At 54.1% G+C, this 22,683-nt stretch overlaps 17 protein-coding genes across 17 annotated transcripts; 10 read left to right on the top strand and 7 right to left on the bottom strand.

Annotated features, from left to right (window-relative positions):
• Nucleotides 1-90: 90 nt before the first annotated feature.
• KL911_005128 (uncharacterized protein) lies at nt 91-1,224 on the top strand (the record flags this gene model as incomplete). Its single annotated transcript, XM_043200496.1, has 1 exon — nt 91-1,224. The coding sequence occupies one exon, from the start codon at nt 91-93 to the stop codon at nt 1,222-1,224; it is 1,134 nt and encodes a 377-aa protein (XP_043052093.1).
• Nucleotides 1,225-1,273: 49 nt separating this feature from the next.
• On the top strand, nt 1,274-1,603 carry KL911_005127 (uncharacterized protein; the record flags this gene model as incomplete). The annotated part of the gene is made up of 1 exon (XM_043200495.1): nt 1,274-1,603. One exon carries the CDS (start codon nt 1,274-1,276, stop codon nt 1,601-1,603), a length of 330 nt encoding a protein of 109 aa, XP_043052092.1.
• A 35-nt stretch (nt 1,604-1,638) lies between these two features.
• KL911_005126 (uncharacterized protein) lies at nt 1,639-5,049 on the bottom strand (the record flags this gene model as incomplete). Its single annotated transcript, XM_043200494.1, has 1 exon — nt 1,639-5,049. The coding sequence occupies one exon, from the start codon at nt 5,047-5,049 to the stop codon at nt 1,639-1,641; it is 3,411 nt and encodes a 1,136-aa protein (XP_043052091.1).
• A 127-nt stretch (nt 5,050-5,176) lies between these two features.
• KL911_005125 (uncharacterized protein) lies at nt 5,177-6,168 on the top strand (the record flags this gene model as incomplete). Its single annotated transcript, XM_043200493.1, has 2 exons — nt 5,177-5,201; nt 5,261-6,168. 2 exons carry the CDS (start codon nt 5,177-5,179, stop codon nt 6,166-6,168), a joined length of 933 nt encoding a protein of 310 aa, XP_043052090.1.
• Nucleotides 6,169-6,256: 88 nt separating this feature from the next.
• On the bottom strand, nt 6,257-6,523 carry KL911_005124 (uncharacterized protein; the record flags this gene model as incomplete). Its single annotated transcript, XM_043200492.1, has 1 exon — nt 6,257-6,523. One exon carries the CDS (start codon nt 6,521-6,523, stop codon nt 6,257-6,259), a length of 267 nt encoding a protein of 88 aa, XP_043052089.1.
• Nucleotides 6,524-6,667: 144 nt separating this feature from the next.
• KL911_005123 (uncharacterized protein) lies at nt 6,668-7,207 on the top strand (the record flags this gene model as incomplete). The annotated part of the gene is made up of 1 exon (XM_043200491.1): nt 6,668-7,207. The coding sequence occupies one exon, from the start codon at nt 6,668-6,670 to the stop codon at nt 7,205-7,207; it is 540 nt and encodes a 179-aa protein (XP_043052088.1).
• A 52-nt stretch (nt 7,208-7,259) lies between these two features.
• On the bottom strand, nt 7,260-7,469 carry KL911_005122 (uncharacterized protein; the record flags this gene model as incomplete). The annotated part of the gene is made up of 1 exon (XM_043200490.1): nt 7,260-7,469. One exon carries the CDS (start codon nt 7,467-7,469, stop codon nt 7,260-7,262), a length of 210 nt encoding a protein of 69 aa, XP_043052087.1.
• Nucleotides 7,470-7,644: 175 nt separating this feature from the next.
• KL911_005121 (uncharacterized protein) lies at nt 7,645-9,294 on the top strand (the record flags this gene model as incomplete). Its single annotated transcript, XM_043200489.1, has 1 exon — nt 7,645-9,294. The coding sequence occupies one exon, from the start codon at nt 7,645-7,647 to the stop codon at nt 9,292-9,294; it is 1,650 nt and encodes a 549-aa protein (XP_043052086.1).
• Nucleotides 9,295-9,364: 70 nt separating this feature from the next.
• KL911_005120 (uncharacterized protein) lies at nt 9,365-11,374 on the bottom strand (the record flags this gene model as incomplete). Its single annotated transcript, XM_043200488.1, has 1 exon — nt 9,365-11,374. The coding sequence occupies one exon, from the start codon at nt 11,372-11,374 to the stop codon at nt 9,365-9,367; it is 2,010 nt and encodes a 669-aa protein (XP_043052085.1).
• A 222-nt stretch (nt 11,375-11,596) lies between these two features.
• KL911_005119 (uncharacterized protein) lies at nt 11,597-12,246 on the top strand (the record flags this gene model as incomplete). The annotated part of the gene is made up of 2 exons (XM_043200486.1): nt 11,597-11,674; nt 11,776-12,246. 2 exons carry the CDS (start codon nt 11,597-11,599, stop codon nt 12,244-12,246), a joined length of 549 nt encoding a protein of 182 aa, XP_043052084.1.
• A 60-nt stretch (nt 12,247-12,306) lies between these two features.
• Nucleotides 12,307-13,050, bottom strand: KL911_005118 (uncharacterized protein; the record flags this gene model as incomplete). The annotated part of the gene is made up of 1 exon (XM_043200485.1): nt 12,307-13,050. The coding sequence occupies one exon, from the start codon at nt 13,048-13,050 to the stop codon at nt 12,307-12,309; it is 744 nt and encodes a 247-aa protein (XP_043052083.1).
• A 216-nt stretch (nt 13,051-13,266) lies between these two features.
• Nucleotides 13,267-14,646, top strand: KL911_005117 (uncharacterized protein; the record flags this gene model as incomplete). The annotated part of the gene is made up of 1 exon (XM_043200484.1): nt 13,267-14,646. The coding sequence occupies one exon, from the start codon at nt 13,267-13,269 to the stop codon at nt 14,644-14,646; it is 1,380 nt and encodes a 459-aa protein (XP_043052082.1).
• Nucleotides 14,647-14,726: 80 nt separating this feature from the next.
• Nucleotides 14,727-15,526, top strand: KL911_005116 (uncharacterized protein; the record flags this gene model as incomplete). The annotated part of the gene is made up of 2 exons (XM_043200483.1): nt 14,727-15,330; nt 15,402-15,526. The coding sequence occupies 2 exons, from the start codon at nt 14,727-14,729 to the stop codon at nt 15,524-15,526; spliced, it is 729 nt and encodes a 242-aa protein (XP_043052081.1).
• A 4-nt stretch (nt 15,527-15,530) lies between these two features.
• KL911_005115 (uncharacterized protein) lies at nt 15,531-16,829 on the bottom strand (the record flags this gene model as incomplete). The annotated part of the gene is made up of 1 exon (XM_043200482.1): nt 15,531-16,829. One exon carries the CDS (start codon nt 16,827-16,829, stop codon nt 15,531-15,533), a length of 1,299 nt encoding a protein of 432 aa, XP_043052080.1.
• A 119-nt stretch (nt 16,830-16,948) lies between these two features.
• On the top strand, nt 16,949-18,775 carry KL911_005114 (uncharacterized protein; the record flags this gene model as incomplete). Its single annotated transcript, XM_043200481.1, has 1 exon — nt 16,949-18,775. One exon carries the CDS (start codon nt 16,949-16,951, stop codon nt 18,773-18,775), a length of 1,827 nt encoding a protein of 608 aa, XP_043052079.1.
• Nucleotides 18,776-18,787: 12 nt separating this feature from the next.
• On the bottom strand, nt 18,788-21,007 carry KL911_005113 (uncharacterized protein; the record flags this gene model as incomplete). The annotated part of the gene is made up of 1 exon (XM_043200480.1): nt 18,788-21,007. The coding sequence occupies one exon, from the start codon at nt 21,005-21,007 to the stop codon at nt 18,788-18,790; it is 2,220 nt and encodes a 739-aa protein (XP_043052078.1).
• An 86-nt stretch (nt 21,008-21,093) lies between these two features.
• Nucleotides 21,094-22,680, top strand: KL911_005112 (uncharacterized protein; the record flags this gene model as incomplete). Its single annotated transcript, XM_043200479.1, has 2 exons — nt 21,094-21,149; nt 21,258-22,680. 2 exons carry the CDS (start codon nt 21,094-21,096, stop codon nt 22,678-22,680), a joined length of 1,479 nt encoding a protein of 492 aa, XP_043052077.1.
• Between the last annotated feature and the right edge of the window lie 3 nt (nt 22,681-22,683).

Genomic DNA, 22,683 nt, shown 5'->3' with positions numbered 1-22,683 from the left:
GGGCAGAAACCTACTCCCGCCGGAGACCCCCTCCTAGCACCGTAAAATGGCAGGTGGTGAAAAAAAGAACGGCTTGTGTTTTTGTGCACGATGGAGTGGACGCGCGAGCAGACACTGTATCTGCTAAATCTCATATGTTACCACAAGCCGCTCGGCGAGGAGCGGGAGGCGAGCTATACGACGATCATCCAGCGTTTGGGTGAGAAGTTCCCCCAATTCAGCGTCACCAAGAGCGATGTGACGCGGCAGCTAAACAAGTACTATAATTTAAAGGGACTAGAGAAGCTGGACGAGAACGAGACCGACGAGGAGGCAGCCGAGGAAGAAAAGCGCGGAGATTCGCTGGCGTCGCGTACCAGACGGAAGTCCAAGGACGAGACGAAGGCGAAGGAGGTGCAAGTAAAGAGCGAGGAACCAGAGAGTGGCAAGGAGACGCCTGGGACACCAGTTACTCGCCGGCGCTCGCGGCGCAACAAGACAGAGACGCCAGTAGAGCCCGAGGAAGAGGCTGAAGCGAAGGAGGGCGTGAGAACGCGGCGTCGTGTGGCGGTGGAGCCGGCCGAGGCGAGCGACGACGAAAAGGAGAAGCAGGAGGAGGGTGAGTCCGAAAAGACGCCAAAGAGACGGATTTCGCGCAAGCTGCGGACAGACGAGGAGAGCGAGAGCGAGGAGAAGGAGAAGGCACCGCGGAGCGGGCGCAAAAAGCGGGTGAAGCTGAAGGAGGAGACCGCCGAGACGGAGGATGCGGCGGGTGCACAAAGCAGCAGCGACGAGGAGGAGAAAGGGGGCACGCAGACACGTCGCAAGAGTGTGCGGGAGGAGAAGAAGCCGCGCACGCGCACGACGAGACGGAACTTGAAGAAGGAGATGGAGCAGGAGGCAGTTAATGACGCGGAGGCGGACGAGAAGGCGGAGGAAAACGCGGAGACCGAGGCACAGGACGACGTGGACGACGAAGAGAGCGGCGAGGACGACGAAATGGACGAGGACGACGAGGAGAAGGAGGAGACGGGCGGCGAGAAGGTGCCTGCGAAACGGGCCATGCATGCGACGCCAGCGATGCGGAAGCAGCGCAAGACGTCGGTTTCGAAGAGCGTGCCGCGCAACTTCAAGCCCAAGGACACGCCTGTCAAGGCGACGCCGGGCGGGCGCGGCAGGGCTCGTGCCGGGGCGTCGTCGGTTCCATCGACGCCGTCGGTGAGACGATCGGCGCGGAAAAAATAATGCACGAAAATTTGTACATTAACATATTTTATATCGTTTGCCACTAGACATGTCAGAGTTGAAAATCCAAACCATTGCCCCAGGAGACGGCAAGACGTACCCACAGCCAGGTGACCTGGTGACTGTGCACTACACGGGCACGCTGGAGAACGGCAAGAAGTTCGACTCCTCGAGAGACAGAAACAAGCCTTTCCAGTTTAGAATAGGCCAGGGCATGGTGATTGCGGGCTGGGAACAAGGATTTTCCAAGCTGTCACTGGGCGAGAAGGCCATTTTGACGATCCCGGGCCCATTGGCCTACGGCTCCAGAGGCTTCCCCGGCCTGATTCCTCCCAATGCTACTCTCATCTTCGATGTCGAGCTGTTGAAGATCAACTAGGTACTTAATGGATTTGCGAGTCTATCTTCCATCTACTACTTGCGCACGTACACACCGTCGGTGCGCGACTGCAACCGGTCGCTCGTTGGCTGCGCGTTTAGGTAGATCTTGTAGTTGAGGTCGTAGATGCGGAACTCTGGCAGTTTGGTCCACTCCTCGCCGGCCAGCTGCTCGTACTCCAGCCGCAGGACCTGCTTCATGAACGGCAGCACCGAGAAGTTGTGCTGGTTTCTGTAGTTTCTGATTTTGAAGTTCTCGCTCGTCGACAGCGTCGTGCTGAACTGGAAAATGCGCGACGTCGGGTTTTCAATAACGTACGTCACGTGCAGCGCGTCTGCCGCGTAGTCGACGCTGACCAGCGTGCGCGGGTCCATGTGCGGCAGCGTGCCCTTCCAAAGGAGGGCTCTGTACCGGTTTGTCAGGCTTTGCGGCCGCCCCTGCAAAACGTACTCAAAGGACAGGTACAGCTCGAGCCCCATCGACCGCTTGAATACGCCGTCCGCGCACCGGCACCGGAACTCGAACCAGCCGTCGCCGGTGCTTTTTGCGCCCAGCTGCGACACCGGGAAGTCCGTCAGAGTCGTCTCCACGACCGTTTCCGGCGTTGTTTTATTGATCTCCACGGAAACGTTCGAAATGGCCACGTCCTCGGCAGAGACGTTTTCAATAGCCAGCTTCGAGCGCCAACAGCGGTCGTGCGACGGCACAGCAACGATTTCCGCCGCGCTCACATCGAAGAGTGACGGAATATGCGACGACAGCGACGGATAGAGCCTGAAGCTGGTCTTGAACAGGTCGACGACCGGGATCTGCACAGGCTTGGTCTTGCGCACCACAGTGTTGTCGTTGTTGTCGATGAGATAGTCCACCTGGAGGTCGATTCTCACCGTGTCGCCGTCCGTCTCTGCCAGCGGAAGATGCGCGAACAGCTCGACGTCTGCGGAGTCATGTGGTCTAAGAGCGTCAGACACACGGTAGCTGGCGCTGTGGTCTGCTTCGTCGGCCCACGTGACCTTCAGAGACGTCGTGGCCAGTTTGCCTGTGGCGTGGAGTCGCAGACCAAAGCTGTTTTCGTCCTGGTTGCCGATGTGCACTGTGATCGGCACCTTTTCTCCCTTATATGCGATGCTGGCGTGGCTGACGCGGAAATCGACCTCGGGCGGTTTCGGGATCACCTCGAACCCGTTCTGCGCCCCGTTGACGATTTCGCACTCGAACGGCTTGTTGAATTTCGAGCTAGACGGCCTGTACCATTTTAGCCGGTCTGGCGACCGGCACACCGACACCAGCTGGTTCTCAAACGAAAGCGAACCAGAACGCAGCACCAGGCGCACACTGTCAACCGTGAACTTGCCGATTTTGTCTGGTTGCAGCTCAAATTGCAGCACTTTGGCCTGCTTGCGTGAAAAGTCGAGATTTGCACGGCCGTCCGTTACTATACAGAGCGGTGTGTTCGGCCCGGTCTCGTTCTCAACGACAACACGGAACTCCCCGCCAGCAAAGACGACCTCCACGCGCTCGGCAACAAGCTCTGCCATCAGGCTGTTCACCAGCGGGCGCAGATACAGCTGAAAGTGCACTTTTTCGTGCAGCGAGACGGACGGGTGTTTGAAAACCAGATGACCATCGAATAGCGGTTCCTTCAGCACAACAGGCTCGTCGACCGGCATTTCCTGCCCGAGGTCGTCTTGGTACCGCGCCACAAACCGGTCTTCCAGCGTGCAAAGCTGCAGCCGGCGAATTTGTGCGTCCTTATAATTTTCCAGCTTCACAGAGCATTGGAACAGCCGAAACAAAATCATGGCCGCGATCTGGTTCCATTTTTCGTTCTTAAACGCAGAAAGAGCCACTAGGAAGTTGTTTGCCGCCATCGAGTAGTTCTCCATACCAAAGTACTCCTCTCCCAGCTGGAAGTAGACGTACGACTCGCTTCTGTTGAATTTTGTCTTTTTCGCTCTCGTGAACAACTCCAGTGCGCGCGACAGCAGCCGGACGCGCGTCCCGTGGTAATCAAACTGCTTTTCCTCGTCTGGACTCAGCGCCATGTACGTGTCGTAGACGTCGGCGCCGCTGGCCGCCTGAATCTCACGTCTGTGGACCAAAGAGCACGCCTGCAAGTAAATGTATCCTCCGTGCGGCATGGGCAGCCCGTCGACGGAAGTGCCAAACCATTTGGACGATGAGTGCTGCTGGAAAGGCCGCTCAACGGAAACAATCGATTCGGGACACTTCTCGACCAGTTGCGCGAGCCAGGTCAGCTGCAGAGCGAGCCACGAAATCACAGGGTACGATTTCAAAGAGCGAGACGGCAGCACGGACAGAATGTTCTGCAGATGGATGTCGAACTTCTTGTATGCCATGTTGGCATTCCCCAGCACAAGGTACCCGCGTGTGATGTGTATGCCGGCAAAATCCAGCAACAAACGACATTCGTGCCATCTTTCGGGCTGAGTTTCACGACTTATGCTGCGGATCACGTCAATGAGCTTCTCGTACGAGTACTCCATCAGCTTCGTGCTGTGTTCGGTGACGCCTTTCAGCTCGCCTAGAACTGCACTCTTCAGTGCCTGTCTCGCAAGCCAGAATTTTTCGCTGTACGAGGCGTCCATAAGCTGCTGTCTCTTGATCTTTTTTTCCCGCACAGCGTAGTATTCGGTGCACCAGGGCCGGATCAGCGCCATCAGTACGCCAGCAAATGACTCCAGCTCCTTCTGGCTGCCCGCCGGGAGCACGAGAATGCCCGTTTTCGACGGCAGGCTCGTTGTTCTGCGCAGAGTGGCCACTCTTTCCTCCAGCTCCGGGGTGCTTGGAGACGAGCAGAGCAGCACACAGACAAACTTGATTCCGTGCTTGGCCAGCTTCTCACGGGTATCATTGAGCTCCAATGCCAGCGTCTTGTCGTTTTCGTCCGACCCGGCGTCCAGCTCGTGCACGGCAATAAATACAGACGGCAGCAGCTCTCTATATTTCTGGATCCATTCCAGGGGCAGAATTGATCTGTAGCAAGGCGAGTCTGGGTTGATTGGCGAGATCGGCGACGCGCTCGCAGACCCGTCGGACGAGACGCTGCGGTCGTCGTCGGCGCGTTCGGCGTGTTTGGGCAGCCGGAACGTCGATCCCGCGAATTTAAACCTGAACGACAGATGCTTTTTCTCATAGTCTTTGTACCAGTACTCGGACTCGAGAGAGTGGTCTTTTAGCACGTGCGCCAGTTCCAGCCCGGAAGCAACCTGCACGCTCGGCAATCTGCGCTCAACAGTGTCGGGATCGGAGAACAGCCTGCTCAGCGGACTATCTGGAGAGTCTGCGTCATGCAGCCGTATCTGCTTGTCTTCGGGGAACTCCGGGACGCTGGCCTGTTTGAACAGAGTGCCCTCCTCCCCTAAACCCTGCACGACCACCAACGGCGCCAGCACTGAGGTAATTTCTGGAGGATATCGGAACATGGAAAATATACACCAAAAATAATAAAATTATTGTTTTGTTTATACGCTTGCTTCCCCAGACGTTTAGCGTGTGTTTGTTTGCTCTACAACGATTTCTACCAATAAATTTTTATCTCTTCTTTTCAAGATGACCACGAATGTGACTCAGGTACGTAATTGGCTGCTCGGAAGCGCTAACAGCAGCAATTTACCAACTTCCAAGGCAGACTAGCAGAAGGAGTCTCCTACAACCCGGATAACAACTCTCTGAGCTGGGTGGACATCATCGAGGGCAAAATCCACAGAGCCTTCCTGGACAACCCAGACAAGGTGGAGGAGTACAAAGTGAGCGCCTCGGTGGGTGTTGTCGGCTTTACCGAAGACCCGGACATCTACGTCTGTGGTGTAGAAGACGGTATTGGCCAGTACAACCTGAAGACCAGACAGTTCAAACACATGGCCAAGTACCCGGAGAAGGAGCACTTCAAGAAGGCGGTGCCGATGCGCTCGAACGAGGGCGCCATTGACTCGGAGGGCAACTTCTGGATCGGCACATTCTGCGACTTTGTCAAAGAACTGCCGAACCAGGCTACCTTCTACAAGTTTCCGAAGGACGACTGGGAACACCCAAAGATCATCAAGGACCATGTCACGTGTCCGAACGGGTTGAACTGGCATGACGACATCATGTACTGGACAGACACTGAAAAGGGCATTTACAAGTACAAATTCTACAAGAGCACCGGACTGCCTGATTTGAGCACCGAAACTCTGTTTCTCCCTGTTTCCAAGATCAGATCGCAGATCGGCATCATGGGCGAGCTGGGACCCGACGGCTCGTGCATCGACGCCTCGGGAAACCTGTATGTTGCATTATGGGGCGGGGCCAGCGTGATCAAGGTCAATCCTGACGGAGACATTGTCCACAGATGGACTTTCCCTGCGCAGAGAGTCAGCTGTGTCACGCTGGGCGGTCCAGACCTCAACGAGATGTTCGTCACCACCGCAGACCTCAACCTAGACAACCCTGACAAGCTGAGATCTGTTCCCCTGGATGAAGGCGGCAAGCTGTTCCACATCAAGCTGACGGGGGTCAAGGGTGTTCCGAAGAACAAATTCAAAGGCAAGCTGATTGTTTGATTACAGTGCAGGATTTTCGTTCTCGTTCTCAAGCAACTTCAGCACCAGGTTGCAAAACTCGTCGAACGCGGCATTCTGTTCAAGCCCTTTATAGCGTAGATTGCTGATCTTGCGTATGGCTACCTCTGTCCGTCCCTCTGTATTGTATTCCTGTGTTATCGACACATCGCTGAGGATCTCGTTGATGATTCGTATGTTGAGCTGTATCACGGGCTCTTTCAGATACTGCACGAACTCTGGCGAGTTTAGCAGCGTTTGAAGCTCCGGATCGTCCACCTTTGGCAGTGGCTTTGCGGGCTTTTGCTGGGGCGATGCTGGTGTCTCTGGATCCTGATGCTTCTCGGACTTGTAGCATTTCAGCGAGCAGCTGTGTGTTAGAGAAGAAGAGATTTTGCACTTACTATTTGAGTCCGCAGCGGGGGCATTTATATTTGGACGGGGCCTCGTTGCAGATCTGACAAGACATAATGGAAATAATTTTTAGGATTTTTTTTGATCTATGGGGTTATTGCAGGGCTATGAATCAGACGAGGACTTGAGCGATCGGAACGAGAAAAAGCCACACACAGGCGAAAAAGTGAACTCTGGACGGGTCCAGAAGCCGTCAGCGCAGAAGTCGTCGCTGGCCAAGCTGGATCTTGGCAAGGTGCTGGGGATCAAGCAGAGCGCCAAGCTTGAGGTGGCGGAAAACGGCGTTGATGTGGACCAACTGCGAGTTGCCCAAGAGCCGCGGGAACATAGCGAGGACGGAGACGCACAAGAGACAGAGTCCAGGGCTTCTGACGAAGCAGACTCGCCCAAGATGGTGGAGCTCGACATGGCGAAGTTCTACGCTGAAAACAAAAGACTCATCAGCTCCGGCGAACTCGACCACAAGGACATCGTTCTGCAGAACTCGCGTGCCACGTATTACGCAGTCGGGAACAACAACCTGTCGAACGTGATCAGTTTCACAGAGAAGAATAGCGACAAGATCCGGCGCCAGATCGAGTCCGACAGGCGGAAACTGGCGGCAAAGGGCAGGCATGGTGACAGATAGAGCGTACTTGAGATTAAATAGTGTATGTACAGTTAAACGGTGCGCTTTGAGGCTACTTCTTGCGGGTGGCCTCATACTCCTTTTTCAGCTCTGCAAGCTGCTCGTCACTGATTGGCGGAATAGGGATGTCCTCAAAGTCGTCCTTCATCAGGAACGAGTATGTGTACAGGTAGACTCCGCCAGAGATGCCAGCAAGCAGCCCGAACAGAGCCAGATTTTTCCAAAAGTATGGCTGTCTGGCCCGCAGCATGGCAGGCGACATCTGGTATGTGTATTTGTTGTAGTATGACGAGCCGTGGCTGTACGTTAGTATGGATAGGGGCCAGAAATACGTACTTGAATCTTGCCAAAGAAGAACGCATGTTTTAATTAGCGAAAATGTTTGAATTACGCACTACAAAAAATTTAGAAAAAAAATTAGCAAAAATTATAGAACCATGTCTGTTGAAATACCTCCGCCCGACGAGGAAGAGCGGTACCTGGAGAAGCTCGTGTTTGGTGACAGCGAGGGATTCAGCGAGAATCTGAAGCATGTCGACAAACTGTTTGATTTTGAGCAACAGGAGGAGAAGGATCTGTTCACCTACGACGATAGCAGTGAGGACGAGCATCTGGACCAGCTGAAAAACAGAGACGCCCTTTCCGAGTCCGAGTCCGATGCCGCGAGTGACGAGGTGGAGAACATGGCAGACGAGGACCTCTACTTCGTCGACGAGAGCGACGACGACAGAATGGACACAGACTCCGACAACGAGCCAGCCTCCGACTCCATGAGCGAGTACAGCGACGACGACGAGGCGGCGTGGCAGGACAGCGACGACGAAAAAGTCAGTGTGTCTCTTCTGGGCGCTGACAGGTTGCGCAAGCTGCGCAGAACCGCCCAGGACGACAAGATCAGAGGCAAGCAGTATATCCACCGGCTGCGGGAGCAGTTCGAGAGAATTCATCCCCGTCCTGTTTGGGCCGACCAAATCGAAGGAGACTCCGAGGACGAGCACGAGCAGGACACCGAGGCCGGGCACGCGTCGACAGACGTTCTCACATCGACGAACCCGCTGCTGGAGTTCCTGAAAAGCAACCAGACCCATAACGTAAGAAGCCAGGACACACGGTTCTTGCCGGCGGGCAAGATCGACATCTCGCGGCTGACAGACGCCAACATCAAGAAAATATCAAGGTCGGCCGTCCAGACACTCTGTTTCCACGAGTCGCAGCCGCTTCTGATGACCGGAGGCTACGACCGTACGCTCAGAATCTACCACATCGACGGGAAAATCAACAACCTCGTGACGTCGTTGCATCTGCGCAACTCGCCTATCCAGACGGCGGCGTTCAACGGCGACGACATTTTCGCCGCTGGAAGACGGCGATACATGCACAAATGGGACGTGCTTGGTGGCTCGATCGAGAAAATCAGCAGAATGTACGGCCACGAAAAAACACAGCGCTCGTTTGAACATTTCCGCATCAGCAAAAACGGCAAGTACCTCGGTCTCATGGGAAACTCCGGCTGGATCAATATCATCTCGCCAAAGACCGGTGTCTGGCTCAAGGGATTCAAGATAGAGGGCACGCTGGTGGACTTTGATTTCTCGCAAACGACCGCCAAAGACGCACACACAACGCTCGCCGCCGTCAACAGGGCCGGCGAGGTATGGGAGTTCGACGTCGACGCCGGAACGACGCTCGACAGATGGACAGACGACTCCGGAACCGGCGTCACCAGAATCAAGTTTGGCGGCAGCAACAGCAGGTGGCTGGCCGTCGGCAACAACGTCGGCATCGTCAACGTGTACGACCGCCTCAAGGGCTCGCACCGGCCGGCCGGCACCGTCGAGAACCTCGTCACGACGATCTCGAGCATCGACTTCACCAGCGACGGACAGGTCATGTGCGTTGCGTCACGTGACAAGAGAGACGCGCTGCGGCTGGTGCACCTGCCGACGTGCCGGGTGTTTTCGAACTGGCCGACGAGCGGCACGCCGCTGGGCCGTGTGACGAGCGTGTGTTTCAGCCCGAACAACGAGCTGCTCGCGACGGGCAACGAGGCCGGCAAGGTGCGCTTGTGGCGGCTGAACCATTACTAGCACACGTATAATTATGCATGTCTACAATGTTATATAATAGCTCGTGAAGGATCGTACTGCTCGATAGGTGCTATAGCTCTGGTCCTGTTTTTAGGGACCCGTTGATTTTGCGGCGCTCGAGGATTTTGGAGTGTGTTAGTTTGAGGTCGAACGTGTTGCTTAGCGTCGCGTCGAACACCGGCGACGGCTCGCTCTGGACGGTGTATTTCTTTGCCGGCGCAGGCCGTTTGTTTTCCACGGGCGTGGTGTCGTCCACTGTGATGTTTTCCAGCCCCTCCCGGAGTTCATCGTCTTGGTCATCGAGCTCGACAAACTGCGTCGTCTGAGGGGTGCGTGGATATATTTTGTGCGACTCGGAAACACTTTTCGTCAGTGACGAGGACCGCGAGCTTGCTGCGTTCGCGAGCGAGGAACTCGTCGACCCGCCGCTGCCTGTTTTGCACGACTTGATCTGGAAGCAGACGGACGACTTGCGCTTGGCTCCCGTGGAGAAGTCTTCTATTTCAGACGTAAAAATCGACGACTCTTCGTTCGCGGTCATGCTGGTTGTTTCTGTCGAGGTTCCTCCAGAACGCTCAGCGTCGAGTCCCGACAGAGGGTCGTCCTTAGGCGGCGATGTCCTGCGTTCTCTGTACGACGGAGACCTCGAGTACTTGGCGTACGGCTTCGGCGTCAGCTCTGTTTCTTCGAAGTCCGAATCCTCGTCGAACTCGTCGCTAAGTTGCGAGGCAGAGTTTTCAGGCGAAAGCGAGGAGTCCGAGTCAGGCCGTCTGCGGAACGCAAGGATCTCTATGGGCTCGTTCTCCTCAAGAACACTGAGATTCGCTGCTTTTGGCGCGGCCTGCTGCGGCGTAGCGTCTCTTTGCACACCGCTGGCCGTGTCGAAGACGAGTCGGATGGCTTCCGCGCGCGGAGCCAAAAGACCGTCGGCCAGGTTGTCGGCCGTGCGGTTCAGCTTCTTGTACAGCGCCTCGTCGAACGTTGTCTGGGGAACGGTGTCGTTGCTGTGGATGGTTGCAGCTTGGTCCTCGTATCCGCTCACCATCCACGGATCTCTGAGCAACTGGTCAATCGAGTACCGCGCATCAGGATCCACTATCAGAAGATTGGCAATCAACCGTTTGCAGTCGTCCGAAACCTCGTCGAACCACGGACTCAAAAACTTGTAGTCGCCTCTGGACACCTTGGTGCTGATATCCTTCGAATCCTGCGTAGCAGAGTAGAAAGGGGGGAACCCGACCACCAGAGTGTACAAAACACAGCCAATGGCCCACATATCCACCTTTTTCGTGTACCCGAGGTTCATGTGCTGTTCGGGAGAGGTGTATCCAACGGTTCCGCAGGGCGTCTTAGCCTGCATGCTTTCGTTGTACAGGACGGTGGAAAGCCCAAAGTCCGCGAGTTTGACGACTCCGATGCCCGCAGAGCCGTACTCCGGGATGAATTTGCCCTCGTCCAGCTTGTTGTTATCGTCCGAACGCCGTCTGGCCTTGTTCTGCTCCTGTTTGGAGCGAGGAAACACCTCTGTCGGAACAAACAGCAAGTTTTCGGGCTTGATGTCGCGATGCACAATGCCCTGCGAGTGCAGGTACTTGACAGCGCTGGCGACCTGTCTGATCACGTGGCGCGACAAGTCCTCGCTGAAATACGTGTACTTGATAATCTGGTTGAAAATCTCGCCGCCGCTCACATATTCAAGGAATAGAAAGCAGTATCTGGAGCTGTAGGAGTTTTGGTAGCTGTACAGCTTGGTGATGTTCTTGTGGTCCAGCTTAGACATGATGCTGATTTCTTTAAGCACAGAGTTGATCTGTTCGGGTTTCATGTTTGTTTTGTCGATGATCTTGATGGCTACAAAGTCCTGTGTCTCGGTGTCGACCGCCTTCACCACCACAGAAAACGCTCCCTCGCCGATTTTCTCCAGCAATGTGTATCTGGGCGACAGTTCTGAGTAGAATTGGGCAAATTCGGTAGGGATCGCGGGAGGAGGGCCCGAGTCCGTGTTGTTTGGGTCTGCGGGCCCGGCTTCGGGGCCTGTCGGCCGGCTCTTCTTGACTATATTCTTGAACAGCCCAAGCATGGCTAGCAATGACTAAGCAAACGACCTTGGCAGGGGTCTTTAAACTTCACGGCGAAAGCGGCTCTGATAGCTGGTTTGAACAAAACAGGTGAGAAATAGTTAAAAAAATTAGGAGCCCCGCAAAAACGTTCCGTGCTACAGCAGCACAGGTTATTTTTATCTATCCTCGGCAAGGCTGTATACGTGGCCCCGGTGGCCGCACACAGGCCACTCGTACCGCCGATGCCAGTCGCCAGGACCCCGTCGCGCCCTCCCTGGCGCAAATCCGCTGGCTGTCCAGCGTCACCACGCGGTCGCCGCGTGCCCCCAACGTGACTCGCGCAAATGCAATCGACGCGATATTTTTCTTCGTCCCCCACGACGGCGTGCTGTGACGTAACGTCGCTCTTCCTGCGCTCAAGGACGATCTCCGCAAAACACAGGCCGTGCAAACCGAGCTGAGCGCAGCAGCAGGCGAGCCCACAGACGAGCCCACACAAACCCGCCCCGTAGCCGACAGCACAGGAGCGCTGCCGCGACGACCTGCATTTATCCGGCAGTGCAAAGTATGTAAAATTAACACGGAAAAAAATATTCTCATCGAAATGGCCACGCCCAAGTACTTCAAAGTGACGCAGTTGCGGTCCGCGATCGCGCTGCCCCAAAAAAAGAAGGAGACGCTGCTCAGACTTGGTCTCCGTCGCAGACACCAGACCGTTTTCCACAGAATATGTCCGGAGCAGGCCGGTATGATAGCCACGGTCAAGGAGCTGGTGAAGGTGGAGCTTGCCGACGAGATGCTCACCAAGGACGAGATGAGAGAGCAGAGGAAATCGGACCCGGGCTTCACGATCGAAAAGGCCGCTTCCAGAACTGTTTCCACGTCAAATTAAGCTACGCAGGCTACTGTATATAATCACCACGCTAATATATTGGATATCGAACACTCGCGGCTAGTCGTCCCTGAAAACTCCCAAATTTAGCGGAGTCAGCGCTCTCTCCGAAAGCGCCAGTTTGAGGTCTTCGGCGTCGATGCTGACGGTTTCCTTCGCGGCCTCGTTCTCCGTTCGAGAGGCTCGCACGTTGGACGTCTGCGGCCGCACCTCCTGCAGTATCGACGTGTACAGCTCCGTGTCGCTGGAGACGAGCGAGTCGTCCACCATGCGCAAGATGGCCCGCTGGGAGATCGTCATCGAGTTGTCGAGCCTGTCGTGTCTGCGTTTCTTGAGAGAGCCCAGCCGTTGCACCACCACCGGCGACGGAGTGGTCGTGCCAAACGACACGTCCAGGCTGTCCAGCGACCGTTTCGAGCCAACAGGGGTATCTGGGAATATTGCTGCGGACCGCTCGACGCTGACCCTGCCGTCTGGGCCGCACGTGATGGTGGAAACACCAAAAGCCAGTCCGCTGACTCTGTCTTCCTCGTAATGAGCAAACACCCGTTTCAGGGGATCGCGGCTGGCTTTCTGAGCGCTGGAAGATACAGTGTACTTGATGTTGATAGGCTGTGAGTATTTTTGGACGTTGTTAGGCTCAAAGCGCACGCTGGCAGTGAAGTCGATGCCGTCTTTGGACAGCAGTTCCGGCTTGGTGGCCACCACAGGGAACATGCACTCGTACGGAGCAGCGTAGAGAGTGGGGAACTTGTAGGCCGGCTGGCTGGTTATTTCGCGGGGTCTGGCGTGTCTGGGAGCCATGGAAGTTTGAGGAGCCAACTTTGGTGCGTCAGGACTATGTGTAATATCCCGCTATTTACGTCTTGCCGTTTTGGGGACTGTGATGAAAAACGCGCCGATCGACGCTGGCCGACGGCCCTTGGCCTACATCTGCAAAATTTTCGAAAAAATCCTTTTCCATCCACCATGCCTAGAAAAGCCACAAACCTGTTCTCCCTAACGCGGGGACGGGTGCGCATGGCGCTGAACAAGCACAACCTGTTCAATTTCTACAAGGACCGGGCGCCGATGTTCAAGGTGATGTCCATGTTCATGCAGAAATGGAACTCGAAACAGAAAACAAGAGGATACCACGGAGAGCACATTCCTGAGGGCAGATGGCTCAAGCTGTTCCAGAAAAAACTGGACGGTGTGGCCCAGATGGATGCGTCGCTCAGCGGAAAGGCCAACGACGAGACCCCGATGGTGCTGCAGACGTTTGCAGTGCTAGAAAAGCGGCTCGATGTGGCCGTTTTCCGTGCCATGTTCGCCTCTTCGGTCAGACAGGCCAGACAGTTCATTCTCGCGGGCGAAGTCAAGGTCAATGGCGTCTGCATCAAACACCCTTCGTACCCGTTGAGTCCTGGAGACGTGTTCAGCGTGGAGCCAGACAGGGTGTTGCAGGCTCTGGGAGAGAAAAAGCCTAGCCTGAAAGAGGCTTACAAGGTGGACAGAGAGCAGGTGATCCAATGGCAGAAATTCGTGAACCGCGCCAGGTCCGACCCGCTCAACGTGTGGCAGAAGCAGAGAAGTAAGCAAAAGAAGATGAGACAGACGTATGGCGGTCTCTACAACCCAGAGCTGCCTCCTCCAGAGCTCGACGATGCTGTGGCCCGTTTTGGCTCGCGTCAGGAGTCTAAGATCAACGAGCTCGGCAAGATGCTGAACAGCATTACCAGAGGCACGATTCTGGCCGATATCGTGAACACGGCAAAGGCTGTCGAGGGAGAGGTGGGCGCCAGTGTGTTCGAGCCGCAGTTCGGCGCTGCTCTCGCAAGCAAATGCTTCAACATATATCAGATGGTGGAGAAGAACAAGGCGTTGTTTGAGGGCGATGAAGAGGCGATGAACGAGGAGATTTCCAAGATTTTGCCCAAATACGTGAACGGCCAGCCGCAGGGTAAATTTTACGATGATACCAAAACCAAGAAAGTGAAGCAGGCACTTTCGGAGCTCAAGTCCGGCTACCTGGAGAAAGTCAGAAAAGACCACAAGGAGCAAGCCCCTTCTGAAGATGCCATTGTGTCCACCTGGGTCAGCAGACTCATCAAGCATCCTAAGCTTCCTTCCTGGACGGAGGTGCAGGAGAAAGGAGCATACAAGATGGACCTGCCGTGGCAGAAATCAATGTGGGGGCTCGAGGACCCTTCAAAGCCATACTTCACGCCTTGGAGACCGCGTCAATTCATTGCTCCGTTCGCCGTGCTACCTAAGCACATCGAGATCTCATTCCGCACATGTCATGCGGTTTACATGAGAAACCCAATTGCCAGACCTGGCGAGTCCGAGGTTATCTCTCCATTCAGTCACGAAGCCCACGAAAGAGCATACATGTACTATTCGAGAAAGGGGCTGTAATGTATATAGACGAAATACATGAACTAAATTATTTTGAAAAAATATTTGGTAATTTCGAAAAAAAATGATTTATTTTATTCATGTCATGGTTGCAGGTTCTCAAGTCCAAATTTCCCGCTAGCCAGGCGGCGCAGGAACTCCGCTGGATCCAGCAGGAGCTTCCCAGATCCCAGTGGCAGACGGCCGTTGAGCAAAGAGCCAATTTGGTCCCGTTACAATATATTCTCGGCTCCCAGCCTTTTGGCGATCTCACAATAAAGTGCAAGCCAGGAGTCCTGATCCCGCGGAACGACACCGAGGAGTGGTGCGAGGAGCTCAAGCAGGTAATCAAAAAACGTAACGGACCCGTCGAAGTGCTAGAGTACTGCACTGGTTCTGGCTGCATTGGACTAAGCATAGCGACACTCGCAAATGTTAAAAAAGTTCTCTCGCTGGATATCAGCAAAGAGGCACTTGCTCTCTGCCAAGAAAATCTCCAGCTAAATTCTGCAAAGGTCAAGGCCGAAGTCGAGTTTCACCACGGCGATTTACTCAAGCACCAGCTCCCACAAACGAGCGCCACGCTGCTTCTTTCCAATCCTCCATACATACCTCGAGAACATTTCAACCGAGCCGGCGGTGTCGAAGAGTCAGTCCTTAAATATGAGCCCGAAGACGCACTTGTTGGTAACCTCGAGTTTTACAGTGCGCTGTGCGAGCTCGTGTGCCGGGCACCGATCGAGGGTTTTGTCTTTGAGCTTGGCTACCGCGAGCAGGCAGAGCACACCAAAAGCCTTCTCCCAAGCTGGACTTGCGGTATCAGATACGATACGCGCAAAAATATACGGAACGTCATTGGTTGGAAACCAAGCTGGAATATTCTACAGTCTATGTGCGATGAAATTCTATGAGGCGACCGGCTCCTCGCTCTTACGCTTCTTGCCCCGTCCCACAGCCTGCACTCCCTCCACCGGCAGGACTCTCAGGCCGTGGAACACGTACCCTCCGCCAGCTCTGGACGTCATTAATGGGTGCAATTTGCCAGGCACCGTCTGGTAGCGTCTGACTTTGGTTTCCGATATGTTGGTCATGATCACTCGCTTATCTTTCTGCAGAACATGGTCGAGCTCAATCAGCATTTCCTTGTATTGGTGGTACGCAACGACTGGCCGCGAGCCAGCCAATGCTTCCAGAACACGAGGAATCAGGGTTGCTGGGTTCAAGGTGGAAATACTCACTACCGCATCAAGATCGTGGTTTGCCACCATCTCCACTGTCTGCCTCAATTTCTCTGCCTTTGCCAGTCGTTTCGCATACATGCTCCGGCGCTGTGGCGGCATTTGCTCGACTTCCTCGTCTGTGAACTTGAAAACCTTGCCTGTGTCTTCGTCCGGCTCGAAAAACTCCAGGAAGCTGATCGGACGCAGCATTTTGTCCATCTCTGCGTCAGTATATCCAGCCTGTTTCAGTATCCATGTGTTTGGCTGGTCGTTCTCATGCAACCATATGATTGAGCCGAGTCCTTGCATTCTTTCCAGAAGAGCATATATCAACAATCCTCCCGTCTCGTCCAATGCTAAATAGTTTCCACCGGGCATGATGTTTGCATGACTCATCATCAAACCCAACGTCTCTTCACTCAAATCCAGCACCCTTTGTGGGTCCTTTTCCCGGTAGTAGTAATTAAGTAAAGCCGAGGAGCTCAGACTGTCGATTTGGAACCGTCTGGCAAACTTCTTTTGCTTTCTCGTTAGATATTTCTCTTGAGAAAAGACCGTTTTTTTCTCAAAGGCCCCGTGGCTCTGGATCATGTTCTCGATGATCTGACGCGCAACCTGATTACCCTCGCCCTCTTTCTTCATATTCTCAATATCCTGTCTCGTCAATCTCTGGATTTTCTCTCCAATATCAACCAAATCTTTGTTTGTAGCAGAGCTTTTGAGCTCTGGAATTGGTGTTCCATCATTACTGTCTTCGAGATCTACCAACAAGTGCTTGATCGGTGTCACTCTTTTGTCCGCAACGATCTCGAAAGCCTGTCCATAGGCGTATCCAAATGTTCCATCTACCACGAAATGGCCAAACTTGCCCAGATTGATCGTCCCTCCCGGCTTAAGCTGAATGATTCTAAGACTTCCTGAGGGCATGGTCACGAGGCAGTGCTCGTTCGGCGAGATCGCCTTGTTCTGACCAATTTCGGGCATCCTAGAGGTATTATTTTTTTGATCTTGAATTTTTTTATTTTTTTTTTGATCCACCTCTGGAAACGGGACCAAAAAATTTACGTGAAAAATTTGAAAAAATTATCTAGATAGGCACAGATATGGGAAGAAGGGCCAAAAACAAGCAGGGAATGCCTCCCTCTCTGGAAGAATTCCAGAGAACCGAGAAGAAAAAAGACACAAAGCGTAAGGCAGAGAAAGAGTCCAAGGAAGTGAAAAAATCAGCGAAGAAAGCTAAGAAGTCCAAACAGGAAGAGGAATATAAGGATCCAGAGGATCTGCCAGAAGTCGACCTTGAGGAGCTTTCGGCAGCGAAAAAATCTCTTTTTGACGATGATGAGGAGGCAGAGGCCGGTCTTGACGAGTTTGAACAGCTCGAAGACGACTCTGAACCCGAGCTCGACGACGAGTTTGTTGATTCTGACGAGGAAGGCAGAGAGAGACCAATGTTTTCCGACGACGAGAGCGACGATATGGATGCAATCAACGCCGCCAATATGGAAGAGTACTCCAGAAAGCTCGATGAGGAGGCTTTAATGGAGCAACAGGACGCCGAGGACGAGCTTCTGGAGGAGAACACAAAAAACCCAAGAGCCAAGGTTCTGCCTACAGAAGAGGAAGAGGAGGAAATGAAACAGTCAGGGCCTGACCTCACGATGGTGAGAACCCGTATGCTCGAGGTGGTCAAGGTGCTTGAGGATTTCAAGAACCTCGCCGAGGAGGGCAGAAGCCGTGTGGAGTACGTGGATCGGCTGCTCAAAGATATATGTGAATATTTTGGCTACACACCATTTTTGGCCGAGAAGCTTTTCAATCTCTTTTCTCCGTCGGAGGCCATTGAGTTCTTCGAGGCGAACGAAATTCATAGACCAGTGACAATCAGAACCAACACCTTGGTGACGAGACGCAGAGAGCTGGCCCAGACCCTGGTCAACAAGGGAGTGAATTTGCAACCAATAGGACCGTGGACCAAGGTTGGACTGCAGGTCTTCGACTCGCAGGTGCCGATTGGAGCCACCCCGGAGTACCTGGCAGGACATTACATCCTTCAGGCGGCTTCTTCTTTTCTGCCGGTGATGGCTTTGGATCCGCAGGAAAATGAGCGGATTCTGGACATGGCAGCGGCTCCCGGCGGGAAAACGACGTACATTTCTGCGCTGATGAAAAACACGGGATGTGTGTTTGCGAACGACGCCAACAAAGCAAGAACCAAGTCGCTGATCGCCAATATCCATCGTCTGGGCTGCACCAACACCGTGGTCTGCAACTATGATGCGCGCGAGTTTCCAAAGGTCATTGGTGGGTTCGATAGAGTACTCTTGGATGCGCCATGCTCTGGAACAGGAGTCATTGCCAAGGACCAGAACGTCAAGGTCAACAGAACGGAGAAGGATTTCATCCAGATTCCTCATCTCCAGAAACAGCTGCTGCTCTCTGCGATCGACTCTGTGGATGCGCACTCTGCCACCGGCGGCGTGATCGTCTATTCTACCTGTTCCGTTGCCGTCGAGGAGAACGAGGCCGTGGTGGATTATGCTTTGCGCAAGAGACCAAACGTGAAACTCGTGGAGACCGGCCTCGCCATCGGAAAGCCAGGGTTCACCTCCTACAGAGGCAAACAGTTCAACCCAAAAGTGTCACTCACGAGAAGATACTACCCGCACGCATACAACGTGGACGGCTTTTTCGTCGCCAAGTTCCAAAAGGTGGCCTCCAGTCCTCACGATGTGTCCAAGGCGGGAGCCAAGGAGAAGGAGATGGCAGCAGACGCAGAAGCAGAAAAGGAAGGGCTGATCCACGGCGACTTCGCCACCTTCGACGACGAAGCAGACAAGGAAATCATGAAGGAGTCGATCAAGCATAATCTCAAAAAGAAGGGTATCAACCCGAACACCGTCGATATCGAGAAAAAGCTGCCTAAGCATTAGGCTCTGTGTATTTTATAGTCTAACACAGCCCATGTTATTTTCCTTGATGTACTCTGCGCCGTACTCGGCGTACTCCTGTCTGGACACGTAGCTGTGTTTCGCCTCGTCTGTAAGCGACCATTTGGCCATCCCGCGCCAGGCATCAAGCAGCGGATCCTGTGCCAGCCTCACTCTCAAAGGAGAGCCAACAGGCAGCACGGCGCGCAAATCGGAATCCAGCCGTTCCTGGAAATTCTGGAACAATGACTGGCCCCCAGTGATAAACACATCTTTCATCATCTGTGTAGCGTCGTCCCCAGAGAAGCCCTTCTCTCCGGGCAATCTTCTCAATAGCGTGTCTTCAGCTAGCTCCACAATGCCCGCCTGGTCGACGCCCGCGATCGAAGGTTGGAACAGTATCTCTGGGATCCGAATCCGTTCCACGTTCAGGTGGATCTGGTGCTGCTGGTGCTGGTCTTCCGGATCGAAATTACGCGGTCCTCTCAAGAACCGGTGGATGAGCGAGTTGCGCCAGTCAAACTGTCTCTGTAACGTGTCCTCCACTGTGAAGTTGGGATCGTGCTCCAACAGCTCCTCCTCAATCTTGAGGATCTCCTGTTGCACCTCCTCCTCTGCGTCGTCGTCTTCCTCGCGAGCAATAGCCCGGTAAACGGCCCAGTCCTCGTCGTTAGCGCCAAACGTGTCGTTCGGGTCGTTGTCAATGGTCACATTGCCGGCCTTTTTGCGTCTGCCGGCGCCCCTGTCCTCGTCTGCCAGAGACGCTATGTTTTTCATCCGGTTCTGCGCAGCACGGCTTTTTCTGTCGGTCAGCTCCTCCTTCAGCCGCTTGCGCTCCTTGACGCGCTGAATCAGCTTCTCCAGCCTCTCTCTTCTGTCAGCAATCCAGCCGCTCAAATCAGACTCTCGCCATTTTCTATCTTTTTCAGCAGCCTCTTCGGCCTCCTTTTTGGCAAGCTCTTTCTCCTGCTTTGCGCGCATCCGTGCATCGTAGTTGGCCTTCATCAAACGCTGCTTGCGCTTCTCCTTCATCTGCTCGTCGCTCAACTGCTCGTCGGGAACCTCCAACAGCGGGAACGAAGGCGGCTCCTCGCTGGTGTTCTCGCCAATATCCTCGTTTCTAGCCTTCTTCAGCGACTTCTCAAGATTGGCTATATGCCTGTTCATCTCTGCTTCGTCTTGGAATCCCTCGTTCCGCAAGACATCTATTTGCTCGCGCTTGTTCATGCTCTTCATGCGCTCTTTCAGACCGGTGAAATAGCTGAAATCTGCTTCTTTCTGCACCAGCTTCTCCAATCGGCGCTCTCGAGCCTGCTCGTGGAGCCGCTTGATCTGCTCTCTTTTCCTCTCGGCCTCCAGCTGCAGCTCCTCCTCGGTTTTCTGGTGTTTGACAACTTCCGTGAACGGAACCTCCAGCACTATGTCGTTCTTCTCCAAATTATCCAGATCCAAATAGTGTGTGATCTCCTCCGAGAAGTTCTTGGAAACATAGCAGTAGTCCTGTTTGATTTTTTCCATCTGGAAAGTGGTGAGTCTTGTGGGGAAGTAGGGGTACTTGAGCCCAATAAAGTCCATCAAATAGTTGGTCGCTTGTCTTCCGCCCCAGTCTAGCCGTTTGGCAATGGACAGGACCGGCTTGTGCTCTACAACAGGGATCAGGTGCGTCGCATCGTGCCCTGTTCCAATGACGAGTCCTGTGGAGCCTCCGTTCTGATAGTAGCTGAATAGACAGTCTGCTCCAAACGCGAGTTTCGGCACGTTGTACGCCTCAAAGAGCAGCTCCATCATGTTTGTTCTTTGCTGCAACGGCGGAGCCAGAACCTCGTTCATGACGATCGGGTTGTCCACCCTGCCCTGCGAAGACACCCCGCAGTGCAGAAACCCGTAGTCTAGCACTTTCTCGATCACGTCCCAGTTATTAATCATTGGACCGTCAAAGGCAGACCGGATATTGGATTTCGACACATTGTCCAAGTACATGTCGTTTCCGACCAGCGTAATCATCCTGTTGACGCGGCGATCTTTGAACCGCGACATCACCGTCGGAAATACGTTGTTCGGGCTTGTTTCCTTGGCCAACCCAATCCTCGTTGTCGATCGGCCCAGATCAATCGCAATAGGTATGCCTGTCTCGTAGGAGGCGTAGTATGGCTCCGGCTGCGTGGGGGCAGGGAAGTCAGGGATCGGGAACGCCGGCCGTGGCGGCAATTCTTCTTCGGTGCGCTTATTTGCCATGGAAAAGAATTGGAGTTAATTTTTGCACTTTATTTGGTCCTGTTTTTGTTTTATTTTTTTCTCTACTATAATTCCCTGTCCTCTTGATGTCGAACGAATCGTTTTCCATTCACGGATACAACTTGGTGACATTGCTCAAACGGTAGGTGAAAACCGCCATACAGACTAACCATTGTAGGCTGGAGGCTGCGGCGTCGAGACTCGAAGACGTGACGATCTTCCAAGAAAATGCCGTCCGCTCTAAGACCAGACAGGCCGGTGGAGCCGTGGCAGACGGCACGGACTCGCAGGCCGGAGCTGACGCTAAGGCAATTGAGGAGCCTGAGAAAGAGGCGCCCGCCATTGAAGCGTTCGACAAATTCATGGAGGAGTACGTGACTCCGTTTGTGGAAATCTCAGATAAAATCGACCCCTTGGTCGCTGAGCAGGCCAAGCTGTTCGAGAAAGCGCTGCTGGAGGAACGCAATTTCCTCCAGGCCGCCTCCAAGTCCGCGCCCGTCGACGCGTCGAGCCCCGTGTTCCAGTCGGCTCTTGCTCCTATCAACGAGGTCATTGTCAAGGCGGTGGAGGTCAAGGACGCCAACCGTACCTCCAAGTTTTTTAACAACCTCAACGCTGTGGCGGAGGGAATTCCTGCTCTGGGATGGATCTGTGTCACCACGCCTGTCTCGTACATTCCAGACTACAAGGACTCGGCCCAGTTCTGGTCCAATAGAATTCTGAAGGAGTACAAGGAGTCCGATCCGAACCAGGTCAAATGGGCCACCACGTTCATCAGAATATTCGACGGCCTCAAAAACTACGTCAAGGAGTTCCACACCACCGGTCCATCCTGGAACGTCCAAGGAGGCTCGTTTGAGGAGAACCTGGCCAAGGCCTCGTCTTCAGCAGCACCTGCCGTTCCGTCGCCTCCTCCAACACCTGTTTCTGGCGCAGGCGGTCCTCCTCCCCCACCTCCTCCTCCACCGGCCTCCGTCTTTGAGGCCAAGGAGGAGCAGCAGGCAACGGGCATGAACGCTGTTTTCTCGGAGCTCAATAAGGGCGAGAACATCACCGCAGGCCTCAAGAAGGTTGACAAGAGCCAGATGACCCACAAGAACCCAGAATTGCGCGCCTCGTCGGCGGTTCCGGCAAAAAAATCTGTTCCTGTCCCGCCAAAGAAGCCTGCTAGTCTGAGCGAAAAGCCTCCTAAGGAGAAGAAGCCTCCGAAAAAGGAGCTTGTGGACAGCAAGTGGGTGGTGGCCAACTTCGAAAACGAGTCCGAAATCATTACCATCGACGGAGAGATGCAACAGAGCATCTTCATCGCCAACTGTGCCTCCAGCATCATCCAGATCAAGGGCAAGGTCAACGCCATCACGCTGAACGAATGTACTAAGGTTGGGCTCGTTGTCGAGAAAGCCATCAGCGGAATCGACGTCATCAAGTCCAAGAGCTTCGAGGTCCAAGTCACCGACTCTGTCCCGATGATCTCGATCGATCAGTCTGAGTCTGGCTCCCTGTATCTGTCCGCGTCGTCGCTAGACACCGAGGTGTTCACCTCGTCTACCACTTCGCTCAACATCAACGTGCCGGAATCGGACGACATGAAGGAGCTTGCTGTTCCAGAGCAGTTCAAACACACCGTCAAGAACGGCAAGCTGGTCAGCACGGTCGTTGAACATGCTGGTTGAATA

This window comes from Ogataea haglerorum (genome assembly GCF_019207285.1).
Source record: "Ogataea haglerorum isolate 81-453-3 chromosome Unknown 81-453-3_NODE_19_length_153765_cov_101.931563, whole genome shotgun sequence".
Taxonomy (NCBI): Eukaryota; Fungi; Ascomycota; class Pichiomycetes; order Pichiales; family Pichiaceae; genus Ogataea; species Ogataea haglerorum.
The sequence above is the reverse complement of the archived record's forward strand: the minus strand, read 5'-3'. Positions and strand labels throughout refer to the sequence as shown.